The 22,738-nt window shown below is 38.5% G+C and overlaps 1 protein-coding gene across 4 annotated transcripts in view; it reads left to right on the top strand.

The window, feature by feature from the left end:
• The window catches only part of Gba1b (Glucocerebrosidase 1b), a 58,471-nt gene that overhangs the window by 10,364 nt on the left and 25,369 nt on the right, over positions 1-22,738 (top strand). For 3 of the 4 annotated variants that reach the window (XM_083130734.1, XM_083130736.1, XM_083130737.1), the window contains exons 2-4: positions 16,555-16,606; positions 19,485-19,685; positions 22,574-22,700. In XM_083130734.1, coding sequence (XP_082986860.1) covers positions 16,561-16,606; positions 19,485-19,685; positions 22,574-22,700 — 374 coding nt within the window. In that variant the 5' untranslated portion in view covers positions 16,555-16,560. Of the gene's footprint in view, positions 1-3,933; positions 4,091-16,554; positions 16,607-19,484; positions 19,686-22,573; positions 22,701-22,738 lie in introns of those variants that run through there. The other variant, XM_083130735.1, reaches the window with a different exon arrangement.

Raw genomic sequence — 22,738 nt, 5'->3', positions numbered from 1 at the left:
TTTCTCACATTACTAAACACCTGAATAATATCAAAATGTATAAGCTTCTAGTCAAAATTCATATCCATATGTTGGAATAAATATCGTTGAGGTCATAGACCCTTAGGGCCAGACCGGAAAATCCAGAGATTTCTAGAAAACTAACATAATGCGGCCACTTGAAACCGGCGATATTACTCGTATTGACCAGCCGAAAGCGTCAAACAATAATAGAGATCATAATAAGCAAATAACGTACATAATGAAAACATTTTTAGCAATTGTTTCTTCCATATACGTAACTGGCTTGTGTAACAAGGCGGATTATGTAAATTGGTCTGGGTATGGACAAGTGCTGATTGCATGTGAAAATCAGGCGTTTTGTACAATACAATAGCTTCAAGCCATGCTTCAGATGGGAACAGACAAATATCACTTACTTTGTTCCAATCTTTTCCTGTCTGTATGTCACGAGATATTTTTACCTTCCGCTGTAGATAGTGATAACGAATTACATATTCTCCGTGATACAAGAATGGAAGAAGGAAATATTACGCAAAGCATTTTCTCTCTTGTCTTAATTGCAGGAGATCGCTGGGTAAATATGTAATTTTTGTCTTGCCCTACTTTTGGGTTGGAAAAAACACGGGAGGTTCACGCTCGTGGTTGTCAACAATCTGTGCCGAAGACATGAGTTCCCACGTAGAATTTTCCAAGGGAGGATTCGACTCTGAATGTTGACCTCATGTTGACGTATCTTCGTAAGAAAGAAGGGTTATAAGTAGGGCCCGGGACTTTATGTCCTATAAAACTGTAAAATATGTATGTAATTATGTCTCATAAATTGGAAAATATGTCATGAAAAATTACAAATATGTCAGAAAAATGCAGAAATATTCCCAGTAAAGCCAAAAATATGCACAACAGTACTCTCGAATTTCTCCCATATCCGATAGAGTAGAGTAGGGGCTGTAATATACCGAATGTTATTTTTACTTTTGACTGATATCTGTGAAAAGCGAAAAAGGCAAAGAAATGAGAACGAAACTTCTTTACTTCCCGTGCAACAACATTTTTCCTCAATAATGTTTGCATGGCTATCAATTGTCGGCGGGATAAAAAAAAGTGGGGTATTATTGTTCTGTACTAAGAAAAGACGGCATCTTTCTTCCTCCGTAATTTCCATATTCTGCAATTGACAATATGAACTATCAGTTGTGCTAAAGCTACGAAGAAAAAATTATGAAATAACCGATTATGTGCGAGAGAATTACGAAATTATACAGAAATATGTCTTATTACAACAAAATTGAAGAAAAATGTTGTAAAAACGCGAAATTGGTGAAATATGTCAAAATATGCTTTGTCAAGTTTGTCTATTTCGGCTGATTTTTATCAGATATGTAAAGATCTCACCCCAATATTAGATCCGAAGCCAAATTAAAAGTATGTTATAACATAAAGTTCCGGACCTTAGTTATAAGGTAAAGATAAAGGAATCAACACGAAAGAAGCGGTAGGAAATGAGAGGAAGGAATAGATATAAATAAGACACGCACACACACAGATAGAGAGAGAGAGGGGGGGCAAGAAAAGCAAACAAGACTTCACGCCCTGGATAAAGGAAGAAAGGGAATAAAGAAGTGAGGAGGAAAGAGAGAGAAAGGGACAGAAATAAACAAACGAGACAGAAAAAGAAAGAGGACAGCAATAAGGAAGCGAGAGAGAGAGAGAGGGGCAAGAAAAGCAAGCAAGACTTCGAGCACTGACTAGAGGAAGAGAGGGAATAAAGAAGTGAGGAAGAAAGAGAGGAAAGGGTTATGCAAACGAGCAGAGAAAGAAAGCTAAAGGCGCTATAGAGAAAGACTGAAAGCGAAAAGGGGAGAAATATAGAAGCGAGAGAAAAAAGAAAAAACGAGGCAGAGAAGGAAAAAGAATGAAAAAGAAATACTATAAAGCTGAATAATGAAACGAAAGTTAGTAAGATAATACAAGAAATGGAAGAGTTACAAATAAAAGGATGAAGAGAAGAATTAAGTAAGCAATTTTCCTCATACTAGGGAGAAGGGGTTAAATGATACCTCCCTGTGGTCCTCTATGACCAAAGACTACGTAGCAGAAGGAAAGATATCCAGTGGAAACGGTATTACAATTTTCTTATTTACTTCGCTGTTCTGCCACTTCTGGCTAATCATTCTTGTGTTTCTCAGTCATTCACCGATGTACGTGAGCGGAATATGTATTATTAAGTCGTCATTCCAAGCACAACAGTCGCAAATGTAAACACTGTTTTACGTCTTGGCCTGACACTGCAATTATACCTCGATCTGCAAGGCACCCAACTTCCGTTTGCCAATAACATGCACTCTTGTCCACCCAGTGTAGATGCGATGGCCTTCGGAGTTGTGCAAAACAGGAAATCTCTATTCGTCAAAGAGGACACATGTCAGGGCAGTAAACATGTCAATTCAATGTGGCCATGGTGTCAGGAAAACTATTCCTACATGGGACCTCCCGGATAGCGTCATGACTAACGCTATTGCCAAGTTCGATTCTCGGTGGGTGAAGATTTCAGTGGTTCGGACACTATTTTAAACTGTACGTCCAGTCCTGATTTGGTTCTTCATACACACACGTGTGCTCTGAATCAGTTTTGGTCCATGGAAATGTGTTGAAGTAAGGAAGGAAAAATAAATATGTTGTATTTTTTTTTCAGTGGGGGTCAGGCATATTGTTACCAAAGGATAGGTGAAAACTGGTGATTTATACCACGAATATTTCACTTTTTTTGCGGGGTGTATGGGGTGGCCCTTTCTAAACCATCCAAAATGTCAACATCTCTTCCACGTAGTGCACGGTAGATTACATTCTTACAGACCAACGAGGCTCTGGCGTCTGGTCCCCGCACAGTATAATCCTCCGTGGGGTTTGTGCTGTATTCTGTCCGTGTGTTTGTGACTGTCCCTTCATCGTTTCATCTCTCATTCTCATCTTCGCAATTAGCTAAAAGTGGCATAAAACTGAAGTAAAATAAATCAATCAATCACTTTGTTTTTATATGTTGTCTTCCTCCTCATCTCTTGCCGATTCTGTAGCCGTGCGCTGAACTTGAGTATTCTTTCGCCCTTCATCAATTTCATCTAATCATCCTCATCGTCGGACATAACCAACACAGAGAGAAATAAATAAATATAGAAACTAGGACACAGAGAGAAGGAAAGGCTGAAAAGAAGAAGCGAGAGATTGAACAAAAAAGAAAATACAGAAACTAGGAAGAATGAGAAAGGGACGTAAATAAAGAAACGAGATAGAAAGAAAAATAAGAAAGGAAAAAAGATGTAAAGAAGCAAGAGAGAAGAAGAGAATTATAGAAACAACGGAGAGAGAGAGGGAGAATAAAGAAGCCAGAAATTGAGTTAATACAGTAACGCTCTCGGAAAACTGCGAAATACAAGCTTCCAAGGTATTTAAACGTGCAACACTAGCGCCATTGCATTCAGGGAGAGAACTGAAGAAACAAGAAAGGATGAAACTGGATAGAGAGAGTGAAGAAGAATGATACGGAAAGAAGGAGGTGAAATATGGAAAAACAAATAAGTAGAAAGGAACAAAGCATGAACAAAGACATGTTAAAACTGAGAAACGATCGAAGTCTTAAGCAAAAATAACAGAAAAGTAGCAAAAATACAAATACAATAATGCTCTATCTTTCACACACAAGCGCAGACCAATAGAAAAAAAGTCCCGTGGCTTACGCAGAGATAACCACCAGCTGAAGTGCAAGGATCGAAACAAAAACAAATTGGCTGGATGTTTATAGCGAACTTCAGAACCTAATCACATTGATTAGTAAAGACAGAACTACGTGTTTTTACTGTAAATATGGGTGTTATGTGCTCTGGCCTCGAAACAGCCTTTTTTCCCCCCGTCGTGTTGTTTAGCTCTCCATCAATAATCCGATTCACAAGGACGCCGAAAACATTATTTAATATGCTGTTGGGGCAGTGCTTCTACGTGATGTGACTAGAGCTTTTCACAATCCAAGAAACAGCTGGTTATCCTTCGTGTGACGGTCGCTTTTGGTCCTCCATTTTCTTCTCGGGAATGCAGCGTAAGTAGCCAATTTCTTGCTTCTTAGGTAACAATGCAGATCGTGGAAGATTTACAACGTTACAGTTACGCAAGGAATTTCCAATGCATATTTTGCGAGGCTTGCACAAGTTGCAGTTCTACGAGATGCAAATCGAGGTTAAATTTTACCAACCGTACACTATTGTGATTCTCTTGAAGACTGTTTTGGTGAGCCCGTTGCAGTGCTATTTGTAAGACGCAACACTATTGTGTGGGATGACCAAGAAACTGGAGGTCCCATGTTCGAACCCTAAGCAAGGTATGTGTTGTCCGGTTACCTATTTTCTTAGTCCCCCCGGTGGCGTAGTGGTAACGTCGTCACCTTGAAATGAAGGGGTCCCGAGTTCAATGTCAGGTGAGGCAGATAGTGGATCGGATCGCACTTTAAACTGTACATCCAGTCTCAAATGGCCTATTTGTGCATACATTGGACTTTAAAACTCAGTTCATCACTTCATCCTCATTGTCGCGATGAACTCAAGAGATAGAAAAGCGAATAGACATAGACAATACAACTCAGAACCCTATTGCTAGTAGAGAAGAAAGCATTGTGTGGACCTATTGTTTTCCCAAACCTACGGGGAGTGTAAATATGGAACCTAATAGGTGACGCCGTTGGCTGCCCAGCCGGTCTTAACTTCGAATCTTGGGCAAGACATTGTTATCTTTTGTTCAGTCAATTATTTTCACCACTCAAAGATTATGGGAGTGCATGAAGCAATTCGTTTAATAAGAACTGGAACTCCTTTCTCGCTGTACACTCATGGCCGTAGGCAGGAAAAATTTTCGGGGGGTTTCATTCATAATTGTTCCAATGGGCGTCGTCAGAAATTTGAATAATATAAATAATAACAATAATTATACAATAATTATTAAAATTTAATAATAATAAAACAATTTTATTCCATAATAATAATAATTATTATTATTATATCCTTGAGGGACTTACTCAATCCAGCAGATGAGTGAATATCCAGGACGAAGTTTTTTTTTTGTATTTTTACGTGTGTACGGAAATGCACAATTACTATACTTTGTTATTAAATTTTGGATACCTTCAAGAAAAAGCTTTAAAAGTTAGATGGAAATTTTAGTCATAAAGGTTTTGTTATTTGACCTTAAAACTTAATTTTTGGAATTTCGAAAAGTGTGGAATCGGTTATTCTTTTTAAAAACTTAGCCTGGTGCATGAATTGTAACCTCAATCGCGAACGTAACGCGCTACGAAACTGGAGATCCTAGGTTTGAACTCCTATCAAGGGGTTCTCTGTCCGAGAATAAATCCTGTTTCACTTAACTTTCAGAATTCCAAATGTATGAAAATTCTAGCTCGATCGTTTCAACATTGTCTCCTTGTATTTTTGTGATGCTTCGAAATAAAAATTGAAAATGAGTTACAGATTTTGGTTTCTGAACTTCCATTAATCCAACATGTCAGATGTTTCGGGGGGCGTTGAACCCTAGAAACTCCCCTTCGAAATACGGCCATGTGTACACTCTGGAAACTATAGCCCACTAGACTGGACGGACAACTAGAACCTGGCAGGATAATCATCTGTGGTTTTCAATGCTATTTTTTTCGAGCGCCCAAGGTTGTATCCGGAATGCCTTGTACAGCTTAAGCTTTTAACAACATCGTGAATTGAGTTAGTACTGCAGCTCCCTCGGAAAATCTGCGAACTACAAGCTTCCAAGGGATTTAAACATGCAACACTAGCGTCATTGCTCCCAGGCCAAAGGTACAAACATTGATCAGTAATTGTGGCCTCCAAGGTCTCTGGTTATAATCCCGGCTTGGGCATGAGTGTTCTTTGTGAGTGTCCTTTCATCATATCACCACCTCATCCTCATCTTCGCTATTAGCCAAAAGTGGCAGAAATACGAAGTAAACTAAACCCAATCAATCAGTCAATGGGTCAGTAGGGTGTTTCACTCGGGGCGGAACCCTGTACTTCGGTCATAACTCTGACACTAATAAAGATATTGCAACGAAATTTGGAGTGGACTTACCTCTGTTCATGCGAAGTCGGGTGGCATCATAACAAGTGTTGGAAATCGCCACCATTGGCGTCCAGGCAGCATTGGACGCGGCGTTCCATGTTGTGGAAAGTCCGTCTCAGTACGTCAGGTGTCACTGCTGGGATGGCCACACTGATGTTTGCTTTCAAGGCCTCTATGGTTCGCGGTTTGTTCGCGTAAACTTCAAATGTCCCCACAAAAAAAATCAGGCGGAGTGAGATCGGGCAAGCGCGGTGGCCAAAGTCCCCTGGAAATTACGCGGTCGCCGAAAAAATACCGGATGGTGGCAATTTCCAGCACTTCTGATGTCAGCCGACTTCGCATGAACGGAGGTAAGTCCACTCCAAATGCAATATCTTTATTAGTGTCCGAGTTATGACCGAAATACAGGGTACCCCCCCCCCCCCGAGTAAAACACCCACTTTTTTTATATGTATTTTCGAGGAGCTTGTAGTCCCTTAACGCAGGCTGACAGTATTTGTCAGTAAATTTATGGATAAAGAACTTGCTTCTATAATTGTTTGATTGATTGATGTAGTTTATTTTACTTCCCTTTTCTGCCACTTTTGGCTAATCGGGAAGATGAGATGGATGAAGGGACAATCACAAACACACTAACACGAGCATCGCGGAGGATTATACTAGCTGTGAGTCCAGACGCCAGAGCCTCGCTAGTCTGCAAAATGCAGACCTGGGTGTACTACGTGGAAGTGAGTGACATTTGGGTGTTTTGATAATTTCAGAATTTTATTACTACATATAAACCATATACATTGGTATTTGGAGGGTTCAGTACAGTTCAGATAAAAAATATAATTACAAAATTTCTATAATTTAAAATCTAGATATTCACTAACGCTATAATGTTCTTTATTAACTAATAGTATTTAAATTTGTTTTTGAAACTTGTCATATTTTCTGCTTTTATAGCATTTGGTAGGTTATTGAATATTTTATCATGTGTTCGGGTCCTTCTTGAACTAGTGTTAGCCTGGTGAAGTATGTCTTTAGAAGATGTTCATTTCGGGTGTTATATGTATGTTCTATTGAACTTCGTAGCGCAATATTTGTATCATATATGTACAGTGAAGGGAGGGTTAATATTTTGTATTTCTTGAAAATTTTTTTGCACGATTCCCATAGTCTTTATTCCTGCTTTTATTGCTTTTGTTTTCTAAATGCTTCTAAACTTGTCGAAGGGTCACCCCTTACACTCCGTTTCTGTATTGCAACGACCAATCTATTATAGTAGACATATGGAATGTAATTGAATATATACATTTAGCATTAAAGACAATTTTCCACAATTATAAATATTCTTTCCTTCCTTTCTATATCGTAAATTACATATAAATCGGTGAATTCATCTGTTAAAATCTATAACAGAATAGCCCCCCCCCAAAAAAAATGAAAAGATAATCTAATAGTTCGATAAGTTACGTGATTTTAAATGGTTACATTATCTATGCCATTATACTTAGAAATTATTCACTGACACTCAAGAATGTAAATGTTATTTTTCGTACAGAGAAAGGTCATACTTTTGTTTTGCATTTGAGATTTTTATCTTATCTGTTAATTGCAGTTCAACGAGCAATGCAAGATCAAATATTATCGACACGTGCATAAATTAAGTAAATTATACTTAGTTTTCTTTGCATGTTGCGTATACCAATGAAGTAGGAAGAGCCGAGGGCAAATCGGATCCTGTTCTTAAGGACTAGTTTTTATCTAGTTTTCTAGCTGTTTATACGTACATGCTTTGCATATTGTTTCCTCTGAGGTGACATTTCGTGTCCCGCCCTTATCGAAACATTATGACAGGGCATAATTTTTTGTGGTGGGTGGGGGATAGGATAATAATTTATTTGAAAGAATTGAAAAGAACAAATAACTCTTGATATTATGGTGTTCATTATCTTATTGCCCGAGTATGTCAACAAGCCACAAAGTTTAGGACCAGATTTAGGTGGGGGGGGGGGGGGCTTTAAGCCTGTTAGATAGATATGACTTTGAAAAGCGCCGCAAAATGGTTATTGGAATGTGACCAAAAATATTCGATATGGGTATGTTGTTAGACTCGAGATAAGTAAATTCTGGCCTGACAAAGTTAAGGTTACATTAAACTGATCGTGGTGCTGATCACATGGCATCCACTGTGGAAGAGATCGAGAATGTGTGGGTGTCTTGCTCCATACTTCCTGCGTCTTGATGACATTGTGCAATGCACAGGAAGTTTATGCATGAAACATGTCATTTAAAGGTACTTCGAAACTTTTTACACCAGCTAATTATCAATCGTATCTTGTTTTATGGCATTCCTACTAAAAAGTAACTTTGTATGTCCTGAACAGAAACTGTTACAAGAGCTGAATCGAATAGGCTACAGAATCATAAATAACGCCTCTAGGTGTGTTGTAATACATTTGTTGCAACCATCAAAAGCCTGTTGGTGTTAATATTAGCGTCCTATAGCCTGCAGCGCGTAATTTAATACCAAGCAAATAACTGGTAGTTGTAGGAAATAGAACGTAGAATCGATTTCTAAGTTTGGAATACAAACGGAGCTGCGAATTTCGTAATATTACTATTGCATTGTATGTCGACATCTTTAAACATTTGCCATAGACGCATTCACGAAGTTGAATCATTTATTCTCATCTGGTTGTACCGGTTACTTTTCCTTTTTACTGCTTACTACTGTTACCAGACTCGCAATTCTCATTTTGTGTTGGTCTCCGTGGCGAAGTGGTTAGCGTGCTACTACATCAAGAGTCAGAGTACGAATCCCGGCTTTGTCATGGGTGTTCTTTGCGTGTCCCTTCATCAATTTCATCATACTCATCCTCATTTTCGCGATTAGCCAAAAGTGGCAGAATTGCGGAGTAAAATAAATCAAATCAATCATTATTTTTCGGCTATACCTCAACAATAGTGCATTATGTTTTCTTATGTTACTTGAAACTTAACGTATTAACTTGTTTTTATGTGTTTTGTGTAAATTTTATGTATCATCTTGTAATGACATAGCGTAGTGACCAACGATGTTGCAACGCATCCGAGGTTCTTTTCCCGGGGGTTCGTATCCTATTTGAAACTGTAGCTCCAGTCCCGATTAGCAATCTGAGCATAAAGTGAACTTTAAAGAAACGTTGACTTTAGACATAGAAAGGTACGACAAACGAAGAGGACTGATTTAGTTTTGCATGATCCTGCACTACAGGTTCACTTATTGGAGTTTCAAGGACATTCGGTTGCTGTGTACAAGAGCGGCTCACCCTGACGAGGTGGATTTTTGGCGCCCCCTACCCTACTTTCAACCCTGCTTCCTCCATCTGTCCACCCTGGTCCTCCTACTTTTCACCTTCCTCCAATAAAAGACATGACCATATTTCCGGTTTTAATGACAAAAAGTAAGACTTTTTTAAAGAAATGCTTTGTGTCACTGTTAAAGAACACCTTTATTGTAGTTTATGTACTTAATGCCTACATAATGACGTCAAAATAACAGTAATCTCTTAGCTTTAATTGCTACATGATTTTGCAATATACTTAATATGTTATTCAGCAGTAGCTTAAATTAATTCTTAATAAATCCAACTGTTTTAAAACAAATAGCCACGCACCCGATGGAGGCACGTAGTGGTTCGGATTCTAATTTGAACTTTGGATACAGTCCCGATTAGCCTTTCTGTGCAAAAAATGAACTTTAAAATAAATTCCAACAAAGAAACGAATAGCTTATGTTATCAGAAATATGATTTTGGCGCCTGTGCTCCCATACGGAGACCATGGGATAATAACAATACTAAATATTACAAATGGAGTAGGATTACAATGAAAAGAAAATGCAAACACAAAAATACAAATAAATCATAGGCTGTGGGTTAAACATAAACAGTTATAAGTGTCACATACTAAACTTGTAAAAGAGAAAATCCAAATATAGGAGATATACAATATCAAAAGAATTTAAATGCTTCAATTTACTAATCCAGTTTAACTATTGAAATTCATTGAGATTATATAGAGATATATCTGTTAAATACTGTTTGATGCCTTTCAGTTTCTTGTGAGTTTCTGTAATTTGTTTGATGTGTGTGGGAAGTTTGTTATGGTATTTTATTCCTGCAACATGAGATGATTTGTCTGAGAGAACAAGTTTGTGTGCTTGCATGTGGAAGTTCTCTTTTTGACGTGTGTTGTGCTGATGAACTGTCGAGTTCTTATCTAATTTACGGTGTTTTATTACATATTCAATTACTTTGTAAATATGTAGGGAATATATGGTCATAATTTTATTTTCTCTAAATAATTCTGTACATGAGTTTCTAATTGGTATTTTGAACATATACCGTATTGCTCTTTTCTGTAGAGTAAGCAACCTTTGAGTGTATTCCTGCGGAACATTATATGTTTTAAAACGTCTTCATCGCTGTCGGTTTAGTTAGGTTTGCGATTCGAAATTACCACGTATTTAGGACACACTTCAACGGTAAGTTATCAGTAGCTATAATTACAGCATAATCAGTACCACTATTGTTGTGATGTCACAGCAGATAAAAACTTAGGCGAGTTTTCAGTGTATTTCAGAAACAATCCTTACTTTAGTTCTTTGCGTTGTCGCGTAGCCGAATTGATTGAATGGATAAGCTTGTGCGAGTAGGAGTTGAAAGTGCTAAGCGTGCAGTTCCCAGGAGAATGCTTATCTAACTGGTGCAGGTAAGGAAAGATCACAGAAAGGATTAGGCTATAGTTACGCACAGTGAGAATAAGTTTCTTCTCGTAATAGCCACTTTGTAAAAGTCACGACAAACACACCTCTGTTCTGAAATGAGAGTTACCTCATCTCTCACAAAAGCGATTTCAATGGTCTTTCACACATTGAACAGTTAGACCCTTCGCACCTTCCCAACAAGCAGCGTTTGAAAGACACCACCTAATGCCCACAAGCACCAGGAAATGGTTCGTAATTACTTTCGGTTGCAAATGTGCCTCCCGAAATGGACGAGCATATTGGTGTTATCAGGCAGAGTTGAATGGGAAAGAAAAGTTGGTCGAACGGGCGAGCAGTTCTCAACTCAATAAGTTTCTCTGTGTAGAAAGTAAAGACACGAAAACTTCGACACTCCGAACCAGTGTTGGCAACCGTTTCACCTTGTAGCTAGATGTGCGTCAATTTTGTTTTGAGGTGGCTCCCAAACCCAATACAGTATTACTGAAATTGTACTTTCATTATAACGTTCCAGGGTATAAATAATAATAATAATAATAAGTACTGTATAAGCATATATTGCTAAATCCATAGGTGTCGACATCCCTGGCAGAGTGGTTAGCACACTGTTTCAGAGTGCTACGACGCCAGAGATCCTGGGTTCGAATCCCGTCTGTGGAATGGATAATCTTTGTGAGTGAGAGTGTCCCTTCATCACTCATCCTCATCGTCGCGGTTAGCCAAAGGTGGCAGAAAAGCGATATAAAATAAACCTAATTCGTTAAGTAAGTAATTCCATAAGTATGGAAAACGCCATAAATAGGTTGTGGATAATTGTATAGTTTGGAGTACAGAGTTTCAATGGTTTGGATATGTATTATGTATGATCTAATACCCATATCGTAAAATCAGTGCCCCAAATTTATTTGGTGAGCAGTGAGGATAAAATATACGATCAACAAGACACCAATTTACAATAAGAATAATACAAGCAGAGTATCCACAAAGAAATAGTGAGCAATATTACAACTATGCATATTTTATAATGTACTTGGGTTGGGAATGGCTTTTAGTTAAAGAGCAAACAGAGCCTCATCCGTCACCGGGAATATTTTTTCAAACATTGGTTGGCAACCTTGCTCGAGACACTCGTCGCCTTTTTCACGTACCCACGACTTCCTTTACAGTCATTCACATTGTCAACTGCATGTTACGTAATGGATTTTACTCGACGTTAAATGAATGTAAGTCAGTTGGAAGAACCTTTCGATCCAGGAAATGGCACTGCACTTCACGTCGAAAGATGAATGGCGAATTTATGAGGCGTCATGTTCTTGTCAATGAAGAAGTGTGCTTCTAGCTGACTTCATACCAGCAATTATTTTTATTTTTATCTCTTGCATTGTATTGCAGTCTCATTCACGTCCCGACATTGATGACTGTTTGGCAATAACACGTCGCTACCAGAAATATTTATATGTGCATTTGGCCGTTAATATAAAATTGAATACCAGATATAATAAACATGAATTATTATTGATAATAATACACTACTACTTTATTGCTAGCATATTAATACTCTTATATTATATTATTTTATTTTTTTATCCCTTGCGGCCTCTCCCAAACGATTTATCATCCCCGTTGGGAGATGATGACAGTATTTTAGCAAACGTTTTTAGCTTCTTTGAGAACAGTGCGTGTCTCTTCCACCGTCTGTGGCAAAGTTTTTCAATGTGTTTTGTCGTGTGCAGGTCCTTTACAGCCTTGCACTTTTAATCTTTCTCAAAAGGTTCTTCACACCCCTTTATTTAGCTTGAAGGTAAGGGTTTTAGATAAGAGGAATTATCCTCATATACTTTGAAGAGTGTAAAATGGCCACACGTGCTGACGCATCCAAAAATTTTAACTCATGCCACAAATACCGGAGGGATGGATGATTACCCAGCACAATATTGTTTTCACATTTCATACCATTAATATCGAAATTCATGAGCATTCTATTTCGTTATTAACTTTTACACACCTCGTTTAATATATATATGAAGTTGTGGGACATTCCCCATTTTAGAATTTTGAAAACTCGCGAAACCCTTTATTTGATTAAGTCTGGGCTGCCGTTAGGCTTTTGCGACCCCTGCCACCGGACAGAGCCTCGCGAAATATTTGCATAATATTATTGAATCTTTATTCAATAATATATTTGGCATATTCCCTGTTGTGTAAACGAATCCGCAGCTGAAATATACATATAATGGCCTGAAGATACTTTTATATTTACTTCCTCAAAACCTCTCCCATAGAAGGGACTTTCGCAGATTTTGCCAACAAATTTTAAGCCAATTCATTGTTGTTTGAGACAGTGTTGCGGGCGACTTGTATGTGCGGCAGTGGCGGCTATTGGGTTCCAAAACCGGGGGGCAAGGTGCCAAAACTGGGGAGCAAAGACAGTATATTTCACTTTGTAGATAAGGTTTAGCATAGTGCGGGGGCAAAAGTGGCGAAAAGTGGGGGGCAACCGCCCCCCTCGCCTCCCTAATCGCCGCCACTGATGTGCTGTGTACGTAAAAATCTGTTGCTAAGAGTGCCGAAAAGAGATTATCTTGTTTGCAATTAATCAAGATGAATTGGAGAACTAAAGCCGTAGAGGGTAAAGGCGGCCAGAGCATGGTGAGCACATCACCTCCAAAAATTGCCTAGATCGAGAATTTATAGGGCTCTACCTCCACATGTACGATCATGACACGGGGAGCGTTGCGTTTACCTATTGAGAAGTAAATGTCTTTTTAAAAAAGGACTTACCTCACTCGCCACATTATCGATAAAAAGTGATGTGGTGTTGATCACCAATTACTCATTTTCTGATTATTCACTTGTCTTTAGTTCAAGACGTCGCTCAGCAACTCGTTGTAATTAAAGGGTACCCAGGATTTTTTTGAGGGGGGCCAGACCCATAGGCAAATTTTAAATAAAGTTTCTCTCTCATATATATATATAATGTGTGTGTGTGTGGGGGGGGGGGGGTTGTATAGGAGAGGGTGGGTAGAGAAATTTGCTCATTTTGTTACGAAATGTTGAACAGCACTTTCTAACCTATATATATGCAACCACGTGACCAGCGGCGTATACTCTGGGTCATCTAGGTAATCGCAGATGACCCGGCTGTATTTCTTTTTTTTAAATATATATATATATATATATATATATATATATACACACACACACACACACACATTTCTTTGCAATATTCTTCCAAACCAATTTCGATGCATACATTTCTTTGCTTCCAGCGCGCGAATGCTTCCAACCGTTTGCCGCTGAATGTCCGGGAACCTTTCTCCAGCCGGTGGAATGACTTCAGGGAATCTCACCCTGACGTCATTCCCCCCTCTTCGCTTACAACCCTTGGCGAGGAGGGAGGAGAGAGAAAGAGGGAGAGGAAACACTGCTTCTCAGGCGCGGTGATTCCGTGGCCAGGGTAAGCTCCTTCTTGTGAGAGTCCACCGGTTGCACTCTCAACCTTCAGAGCCTTTACCGTTCCCTCCGCTGAACTAGGGAAAACATACCCGGTAGAGTGCGAAGAACAGGAAAATTGAATAACATGGGCAAAACAATTCTACGCTAATTTTCACTTTACATTTGCTTCTGTCTTGCTGATTTCTGTTACTGTTTCTGTTCAAAGCTTAAGCAATTAAAGCACCTATATGCTGACTCCCCCATCCTTGTATTTACAAAAATAGTGATTGTTTCTCCTCTCTAATCTTCAAAAGCAGCGAGAATACTTCTTTCACGGAACTGAATATTTTTTAAAGGGAAAGATATCAAAAATAAATTTTATATATATATATATATAAGTTAATTTAAGTTGCTATATTCCGCCTCCTTAGATTAATAGTGATGAAGATGAACGAATTAAACATAAAACGAAAAGTAAACATAAATGCCAGTGGCAACCAAGAAGCTATTAAATGGGGATGCATACATGTTGGATAGAATATGCCATTTTCAATATCTCCTAGGATCGAAATTTTTGGCCTTGATGTCCTCTGCAGACTGTGAAAGTTGTCTGTTGTACGGTCACACCACTGTGTATTTATGTTCAAGACAATTACAAGTAGAAAAGAAGAAAAGTTGCAGTAAAACAAATTCCGATTGACAGAATTTTGTAAATAATAATGTACTTAATTTCTTGATTGTTTTTGGACAAATAACAATATATGTGAAAAGTACTTCAGGCAATATTTTGCCCCAAAAATCTAGCAACGATTCTGCTGTGAAGTGGATTCTCCTATTTACATAATATTAATTAATGGATGGACATAAGTTGAAGAAAAACTCTTATGTCGGAGAAAGAAAACAAAGTTCTTTTTATCCTTCTGCTCAGTGGTGGCGAAAAGGGATCACAGACCTTGCGGTGCGGGCGGAGAGCTAAATTCCCCTTATATGGTTGGTTTTGTATTGCAGTCATTGAGGAACCTTTCTTCCATAATGTAAAGAATATAGAAAATTCCCCTCTATTCTAATTATGTGAAACATTTGTGACCGAGCCGAGGCGAAAATGTCGGGACATGGATTAAAAGGAAAGAACTGTCCCGACTAAATCGGAACGTCTGATAGTCTTGCATCAATGGTTATAGAACTAAAATATCCCAATATTGCAGACTGCAGACTTCTAAAACCTGCCTCCGTCCAGAAACAACCTATTCATTTGTGCAAGGACAAAATCGAAATTCATGCAAAATTTGAAAAACCATCAACGTAAATTTTGTAGGTTTTTGTACATTCAAATTAAAATTTTTTATGGCTCAAGGGCGGTTGGCATGGCCCCCCTGGTCCCCCTTGGTACGGGCCTGAAGTGAACTTGAAACGATCTTTGACATAAAATTAAAGTACTTTATGAATTGAATTTTTAATTTTATTAGAAATTATTTATGTAGATATAGAATAAAATGTATAGGAAATAATTCCGTACATGCTCTGTCCCAGGAATCTGTGGAGCAAGCAAATGAAAACAAGTCCTCTACCAAAGTAGTAATTCGAAAGGGTTGGATCAATGAACCTGTGAGAGGGGAAAGGGAGTGCATATAGGGGAAATGCAGCTGAAGCTATCAGCCGTTTGCAGCAGCGTGCATTGCTTTGCTCCACCCACTCGCTTTCCCCCTTCTCTACTGGTGTGTAGGGCATTGCTCCACATATTCATGGAGCTTCTTGCGATTGTAACCTCATTGCAATTTTGAATTTTCCAAGGTAACTGAATTTTCTGGTAATTCAGTATCCATGGATATTGTTTGTCTGTTACTCATTTTCATGGAAACATATTTTTCTTAATGTGAAATATTGCATTCATGTACACAAATATACCTTTGCTGAAACAGAACTATGAGTCAGCAAAGGAATATTTGTGTACTATCATTATAATGAATCATTTCAATAATTGGCACTTAAGAAGGGGCATTATTTTTCATATTTTATTTGAGTAAGTACATAATGAATTGCTTACTAAAATGTGTCCTAATTTTTTATTAAATTAATTTGGAAATGTCTAATGTGTGTAATATTATTATTGTGAAGCTGTTGATGTACATTTTCTACACAGGTAAGCTAATCAGAATAGAGTAATTCAAAGAATGGCATAACATCATGCCTCACACTTTTTGTATAAGGAATTTATATCAGCTTCATTTTGTAATTTATTTTCTTCTTGTTTACAGATCAGAATGACCTTTAAGTATGGACTTGTAATTGCAACATTTATAAGTATTGGTAAGTATTGGCTATTTCTCTTAATTTCTTCAGTTTGTATGTTCTCATTACAATCTATAATTTGTTTGTGCTTTTTACTAATCGTGGATAATGTGCATCTAATATTTTTCATATTTGAAACCTTTGATACTGTGCCCAGGAGGTTATCTCACGTAGTTTAAATGATTTTATAATAGTGTGTTGATTGCAGTGAAATACTCATTTGATCTCACATTTAATTATACGAGTAGGATAAATTACAGTCAATTTAGATGTTCGAACAATGTGCATATAGACTGAGTGCTCCCTGAATTGCGACCACCTACCTAATACTTTGTTGATGATCCACTTTTGGCTTGGCAGACAGCCTGGACATGTGGCATGGATTCCACGAGGTGTTGATGGTCTCGATGTGGATCTGACACCATATTCCTGATGGCATCCCAAAACGAGCCAACTGACATCAGTGCAGGATGCATGGTTCGAAGAGCTCATTCCACAACACCCCACAGATGCTCTATGGGATTAAGATTGGGGGAGTTAGCAGACCAATTCATATGCTGCATCTCTGTGGAATGTTCCTCCAGCCAAGCAAGTACAGTCCCGCCACGGTGGCACCATACATTGTCATCCTGGAAAATGCTGTTTCCATGTGGGTAGAAGTGTTGCATTGTGGGGTGTAAGTGGTTGGTCCCTTACACCTCTTGATACACAAAGGATGTCACACGGTGGTACATACACACCAATGGTCCCAGTCCTTGCCAACAGAAGCATTCCTACACCACACAACCACCCCCACCCACCTGTACAGCACTCACCATGCAGGAAGGGTCCATAGCCTCGTGCTGTTGGCACCACACATGCACAAACCTGTCACAGTGGTGTAGCAAAAACTATGATTCATCGGACCAACACACCCTTTTCCAATCGTCCACGGTTCAATCAGCATGCTCATGGGCCCAAGTGAGACGAAGTCAGTGGTGACTCTTCATGAGGAGTGAGTGATGAGTGGGTCGTCTGCTGTGGAACGTCATGCATGCCAGTGTGTGCCGAACAGTTGCGTGGGATATAGGTGTTGTGTATCTGCTGTTGCATTGGTCCTGTAATTCCCGTACGCTGATGGTGCATTCAGCTGTCATGAGCCATTTGACATGATGCTCTCGTACGCCTTTGCAATTCTCGCTCTTGGTCGTTGCCCTGTTTTCTTGCTACTCTCTGTATGTTCATTACACTGGAATGGGCGCATCCGACCAGTGTTACTGTCTGGGTTATTGATGCACCTGATGCTCGGGCACCCACAATCATGCCCTTTTGGAACAATATTAAATCCTGACCACGTCCCATTTTAATGTGTGCTGTTCGACTAACATGTAGCACTGTCTATACATTCACCACGATACTTCAAGTCAGGATGGTCATGTGGTCAGAGCAGCTGCTGGGCCATTCCTTTTGTTTGGAGGGGTGGTTACAATTCAGTGAGCACTCAGTGAATAATATTACATGGTGCTATATTTTGTAAAAATATACCCATTCCATCTTCTCATAGTAAGTTCCACACACCTTGAATCAATACCCTCATGCCATCTATAGTCATTTTGGAGGTTGGTTCAAGCTGTTCAGAGCCATGTGAATGTAGCTAATATTTCACAGGTGGTCGCAATTCAGTGAACATTAAGTGTATTAAAAATACGAGGTGGGCCTCCCCGATGGCGCAGTGGTAGTGTTGTTGCCTTGTAATCAAGGGGTCCTGGGTTCGATACCCGGTGGAGGCACATGGCACAGTGGTTCGGATCCCACTTTAAACTGTAGGTCCAGTCCCGATTAGCCTTACTGTGCATAAAGTGGACTTAAAACAACAATTCAATCAATCAATCAATCAAAAATACGAGGTGTGGCTAGAAAAAAACTGGACTGTTTGCTACAAAATGTTTTATTGTTATTTTATACAATACGAACATTATTGAGTCTCATCGTCACTGTTTTCTAGCGTTCTGGAGTCTGCTGTTGGTTTTAAGTAGCTCTCCAGATATGTTCATAATGCTGGGTCGACACCAAAGTTTTGGAGCTCCCACAGGATCAAACCCAAATGTGTTCTTCTCCATGATGGAATAGTTATCACAGCTTGATACAATTCTAGGGGTCTCTGGTTCGAATCCTGGCTGGGGCATGGATGTTCTTTGAGTGTGTTGATTCATCATATCACTCATCCTCATTATTGTGATTAGCCAAAAGTGGTAAAAGTGATGCAAAATAACAAAATTCAAATCAATTCAAACCAAATGTGGAAGTGCTCACACTAAAGGCAGGAGCTCAAAGGAATACACAGACAAGACTAATTATTAGTACCCTAACATTTTCTACAAATATTTAAAATAACTCTCTCCTAACTGTGTATTTTCTTAAAAGAATATTATCATCTAACTTCTCTGCCATCAAAGTGTTGAAGTTTGGTTTCTAAACTTGGCATATCCTGAAATTTTGGCGTGGCTTACCACAACAATTCTTATTTATTGTATATATTGTTTATGTATATATTAATTGGATATAATAGAAATAAAACACCAATGCAGGCATGGAAGTAAAACAAAAACAAAAGTCTGACAACTTCAGATTTTCCTGCAATTTCTATATATGTGAAAAATGTTGGTTTACCAGAGTTAAACCAAGTAGCATGGGAGAATATGCCACTGGTTTCTACAATAAAAATACTAATGATTTCTGTCAGCTGTATGATCAAAACTTGATGAAATTTCAGTACCTAATCATTATTCACATCTAAATTTCCAAGCCAGAGATGCTTTATAGACAATTTAATGCTTTCCATTATTGATTGACTTACATTTTCATGCATGAAATGTCAACTCACTAGGTAGCTATTACAAGATCTCTCTTCTTTCAGCTTTATCTGCAAAACCATGCATTCCTAGAGACTATGGACATGGAGGAACCGTGTGTGTTTGCAATTCCACATACTGTGATACGGTGGACCCAGTTAAAAAGTTACCACATGGAGAGTACCTGCTCTACTCCTCCAGCATGGATGGGCTTAGGCTAAAAAGAACCAGTGGAGGTTTTGCCAAGTGGCAACCTAATTCAAAAGGTATGTCTTCAAGTAGAAATGATGCCTATACATTTGGGGTAGAAATAGATTGTATTCTCTTTGTAAACAGTGATTGAGAATAATGAATATTTTCATGAATATTTTTCTTTATTAAAAGTTAAAATATATCAAACAGTAATTTTTTCTGTAGTATTGTGAATGCAGATGTGAAACTTGCTCCCTTACATTAAAAGAGGAGCATAAGAGTATTTGAAAAGACCTAAAAGGGATGAGGAAACAGGTGACTGAAGAAGGTTACATAATTTAGAACTGCATAATTTGTATTCATGTCCAGATATTATTAGAATAATTCAATCAAGAAGACAGGTGGGTAGGGCATGTGGCACGAATGGGAGAGGAAAGAGGAGTTTACAGGATTCTTGTTGGTAGAGCTGATGGTGAGAGACCTGTAGGAAGGCCAAGACGAAGATGGAGAGATAACATTGAGATGGACTGAATGGAAGTCGGTAGGGATGAAAATGATTTGATTGATCTTGCCCAGGATAGGTACAGATGGAAGACTTGTGTAGCTGCATCCATAAACCTTTGGGTTTAAGAAGGCTAGAGGGTTAGTTATTTTTTCTTTATAGTGCTGGTTTCATCTTACTTATTATGTTTAACAAAGTTACAAATAAAACAAACACAATTTTTATTTCATGTGTAGTTTTTTAATTCAAACTTTGATGTATTTACAAGGGTCATCCAGCCAATAACACAAAATGTAATGGAAAAAAACACTTTACTGTACACTGAAATACAGGCCTTGGACGATGTTTCAACATAATTGCCATCCGTGTTGACACTTATCATAACGAGACACCATATTTTGTGTCCCCATATCGAAGATCTTTGTTGGTAACCAAGTGGTAACAGCTTGTTTGACTGCATTGCCATCATCGAAGCTCTGGCCAGCAATCTTCCAGGTACAAAAAGATATGAAAATCAGACATGGCGAGGTCTGGGATATACGGGGGATGAGGATATATTTCCCAGCCAAAGTCTCTAAGGAGTTGTTGGGGACGAGCATTGTCGTGAATGAAAACAACACCACGGCTCAACATGCCACGTCACTTGTTTTGGATTTTCATAAAGTTTCGCAATAGGTGTTGGCATTGATGGTTTTGCCATGCTCCAAAAAGTCTACAAGCAATACACCTTGTCTGTCCCAAAACAACGTGCACAGGACCTTCCGAGTGATCTGAACCGGTCTGACTTTGGTCTGTCGTGGCAAGAACGTGTGCCTCCACTCCATGGACTGTCGTTTTGTTTCCGGAGTCTCATGCAACTCCCACATCTCATCCAAAGTCACGATGCGATTCAAAAAGTCATCAGCCTCCTCACAGTACTGTGTCAAAAACAATCTTCTGTAAGCAAGCATGGGATCCAGCAGGCATACAATTTGCAGAAGTTCAATCTGTTCGACACAATTTCATGATGCAGCGACCTGGAAATTTATGGACAATGCACAGACAGTATTTTCAGGGTATTTCCTCTTTAATCTTCTCTTCCACAGCATGAACCAATTTGTCTGTCACCAGAGATGGTCGCCCACTGCGTTCCTCATCATGCACATTGTTTCATCCTTCATTAAACTGTTGCACTCATCTCCGTGCCATTGAGGTGCTCATGATCTGTTCACCATACACTTCACCAATTTGACAGTTTCAGCTGATGACGCATTCCGTGCATTCAAAAACAGTTTCACTGAGCGCACTTCACATGTGGCGGGTGTTTCTATTTTCTTAAACATTATCGCAACCCACCACGAAGCATCTGCACTTTTATCTTCTCTAACACTGACGTCTCTGCCTTGACAATGGGTCCAACTACTCGGTGTGCATGCACACTCTTGCGATTGCAGTGCTGCTGCGGCATAAATTGCAAACTGAACTTACTTTCTGGACATGCTTTGTACAATAGTTTATCACAATAATTATACAATATGTGCAAGTGGGCCAAAAGTCTTAATCAGATAATATGTATAGTGCAAGAACATATTATTCAGAAGCAAAATTGATGTAAAAAGTTGTAGGTAATAATTCATCTGTTTTCCGATAGAGGTCAGTCAATCCCAATACTGTGGTTAGGAGACAGGTTTTCCTATAGAGGTCCATCTGAAGACTGCATTTAAAAGCCACATTGTAAGCATGTGTTTGGTTCCCTACCTTGTATTTCCGAGGTGACTGTTGTTTTGTGTGTTTAAAGAATGGCAGATGGAAGCAAATTCACTATTGAGAATATGGGTGCATGAAAAGGGACAATCTGATGATATGAAGAAATAATGGAAAACCTTGACATATTACATCAACAGTCACCTCGGAAACACAAGGAAGGAAACCATTCTATCAGAAAATAGATGAATCATTACCACACAACGTATTTTACAATATGAAACAACAACAATCACATTGTTATTTTTCAAACAATAATCCATAACTGAAATGCTGTTGTACATTCATTTCACCAGATTTAATGCTTCATGCATTTCTAAAATTTTAAATGATGTAAGTAATTCTTCTGCACCAATGCTAATCTCTATGGATAGTTTCATTGCACAGATTCACAGAGTTTGTAAGTGATACATGTAGCCATGTTTTGTTGGTGACCTAAATTTTAATTTTGTTTTTCTTTTAAATATTGACCTAATTAAGTGGTGAAATTCTGAATTATTGGAACATTTTTGGGAGAAGTATGACAAACCAATTACTTATCTTGTTCAAACACATGTGCTAAGGCCTTTTTTTTTATATGTAGTTATGTAATAAGTAAAACTTTTGGCCAACTACATAATATTTAGTTTTATTCTTATATAATGCTTCACCAAATTTATGTTACTGTCTTCTACATATGTACGAGTAGAAAATATTTAATGTTTTTGTCCTTTGCAGCCGCACATTATCTAATCAATTCCAACAAAACATTCCAGCATATAATGGGCTTTGGTGGTGCTTTTACGGATTCTGCTGGCATTAATATCTTATCACTTAGTAAGCAGACTCAGGAGAATTTTCTCAAGTAAGCAAGTATTAAGATATTGTTATTATTTTATAATT

Source organism: Lepisma saccharinum, chromosome 11, assembly GCF_977018435.1.
Source record: "Lepisma saccharinum chromosome 11, izLepSacc3.1, whole genome shotgun sequence".
Taxonomy (NCBI): Eukaryota; Metazoa; Arthropoda; class Insecta; order Zygentoma; family Lepismatidae; genus Lepisma; species Lepisma saccharinum.
This window is presented reverse-complemented; position numbering and strand designations above follow the sequence as displayed.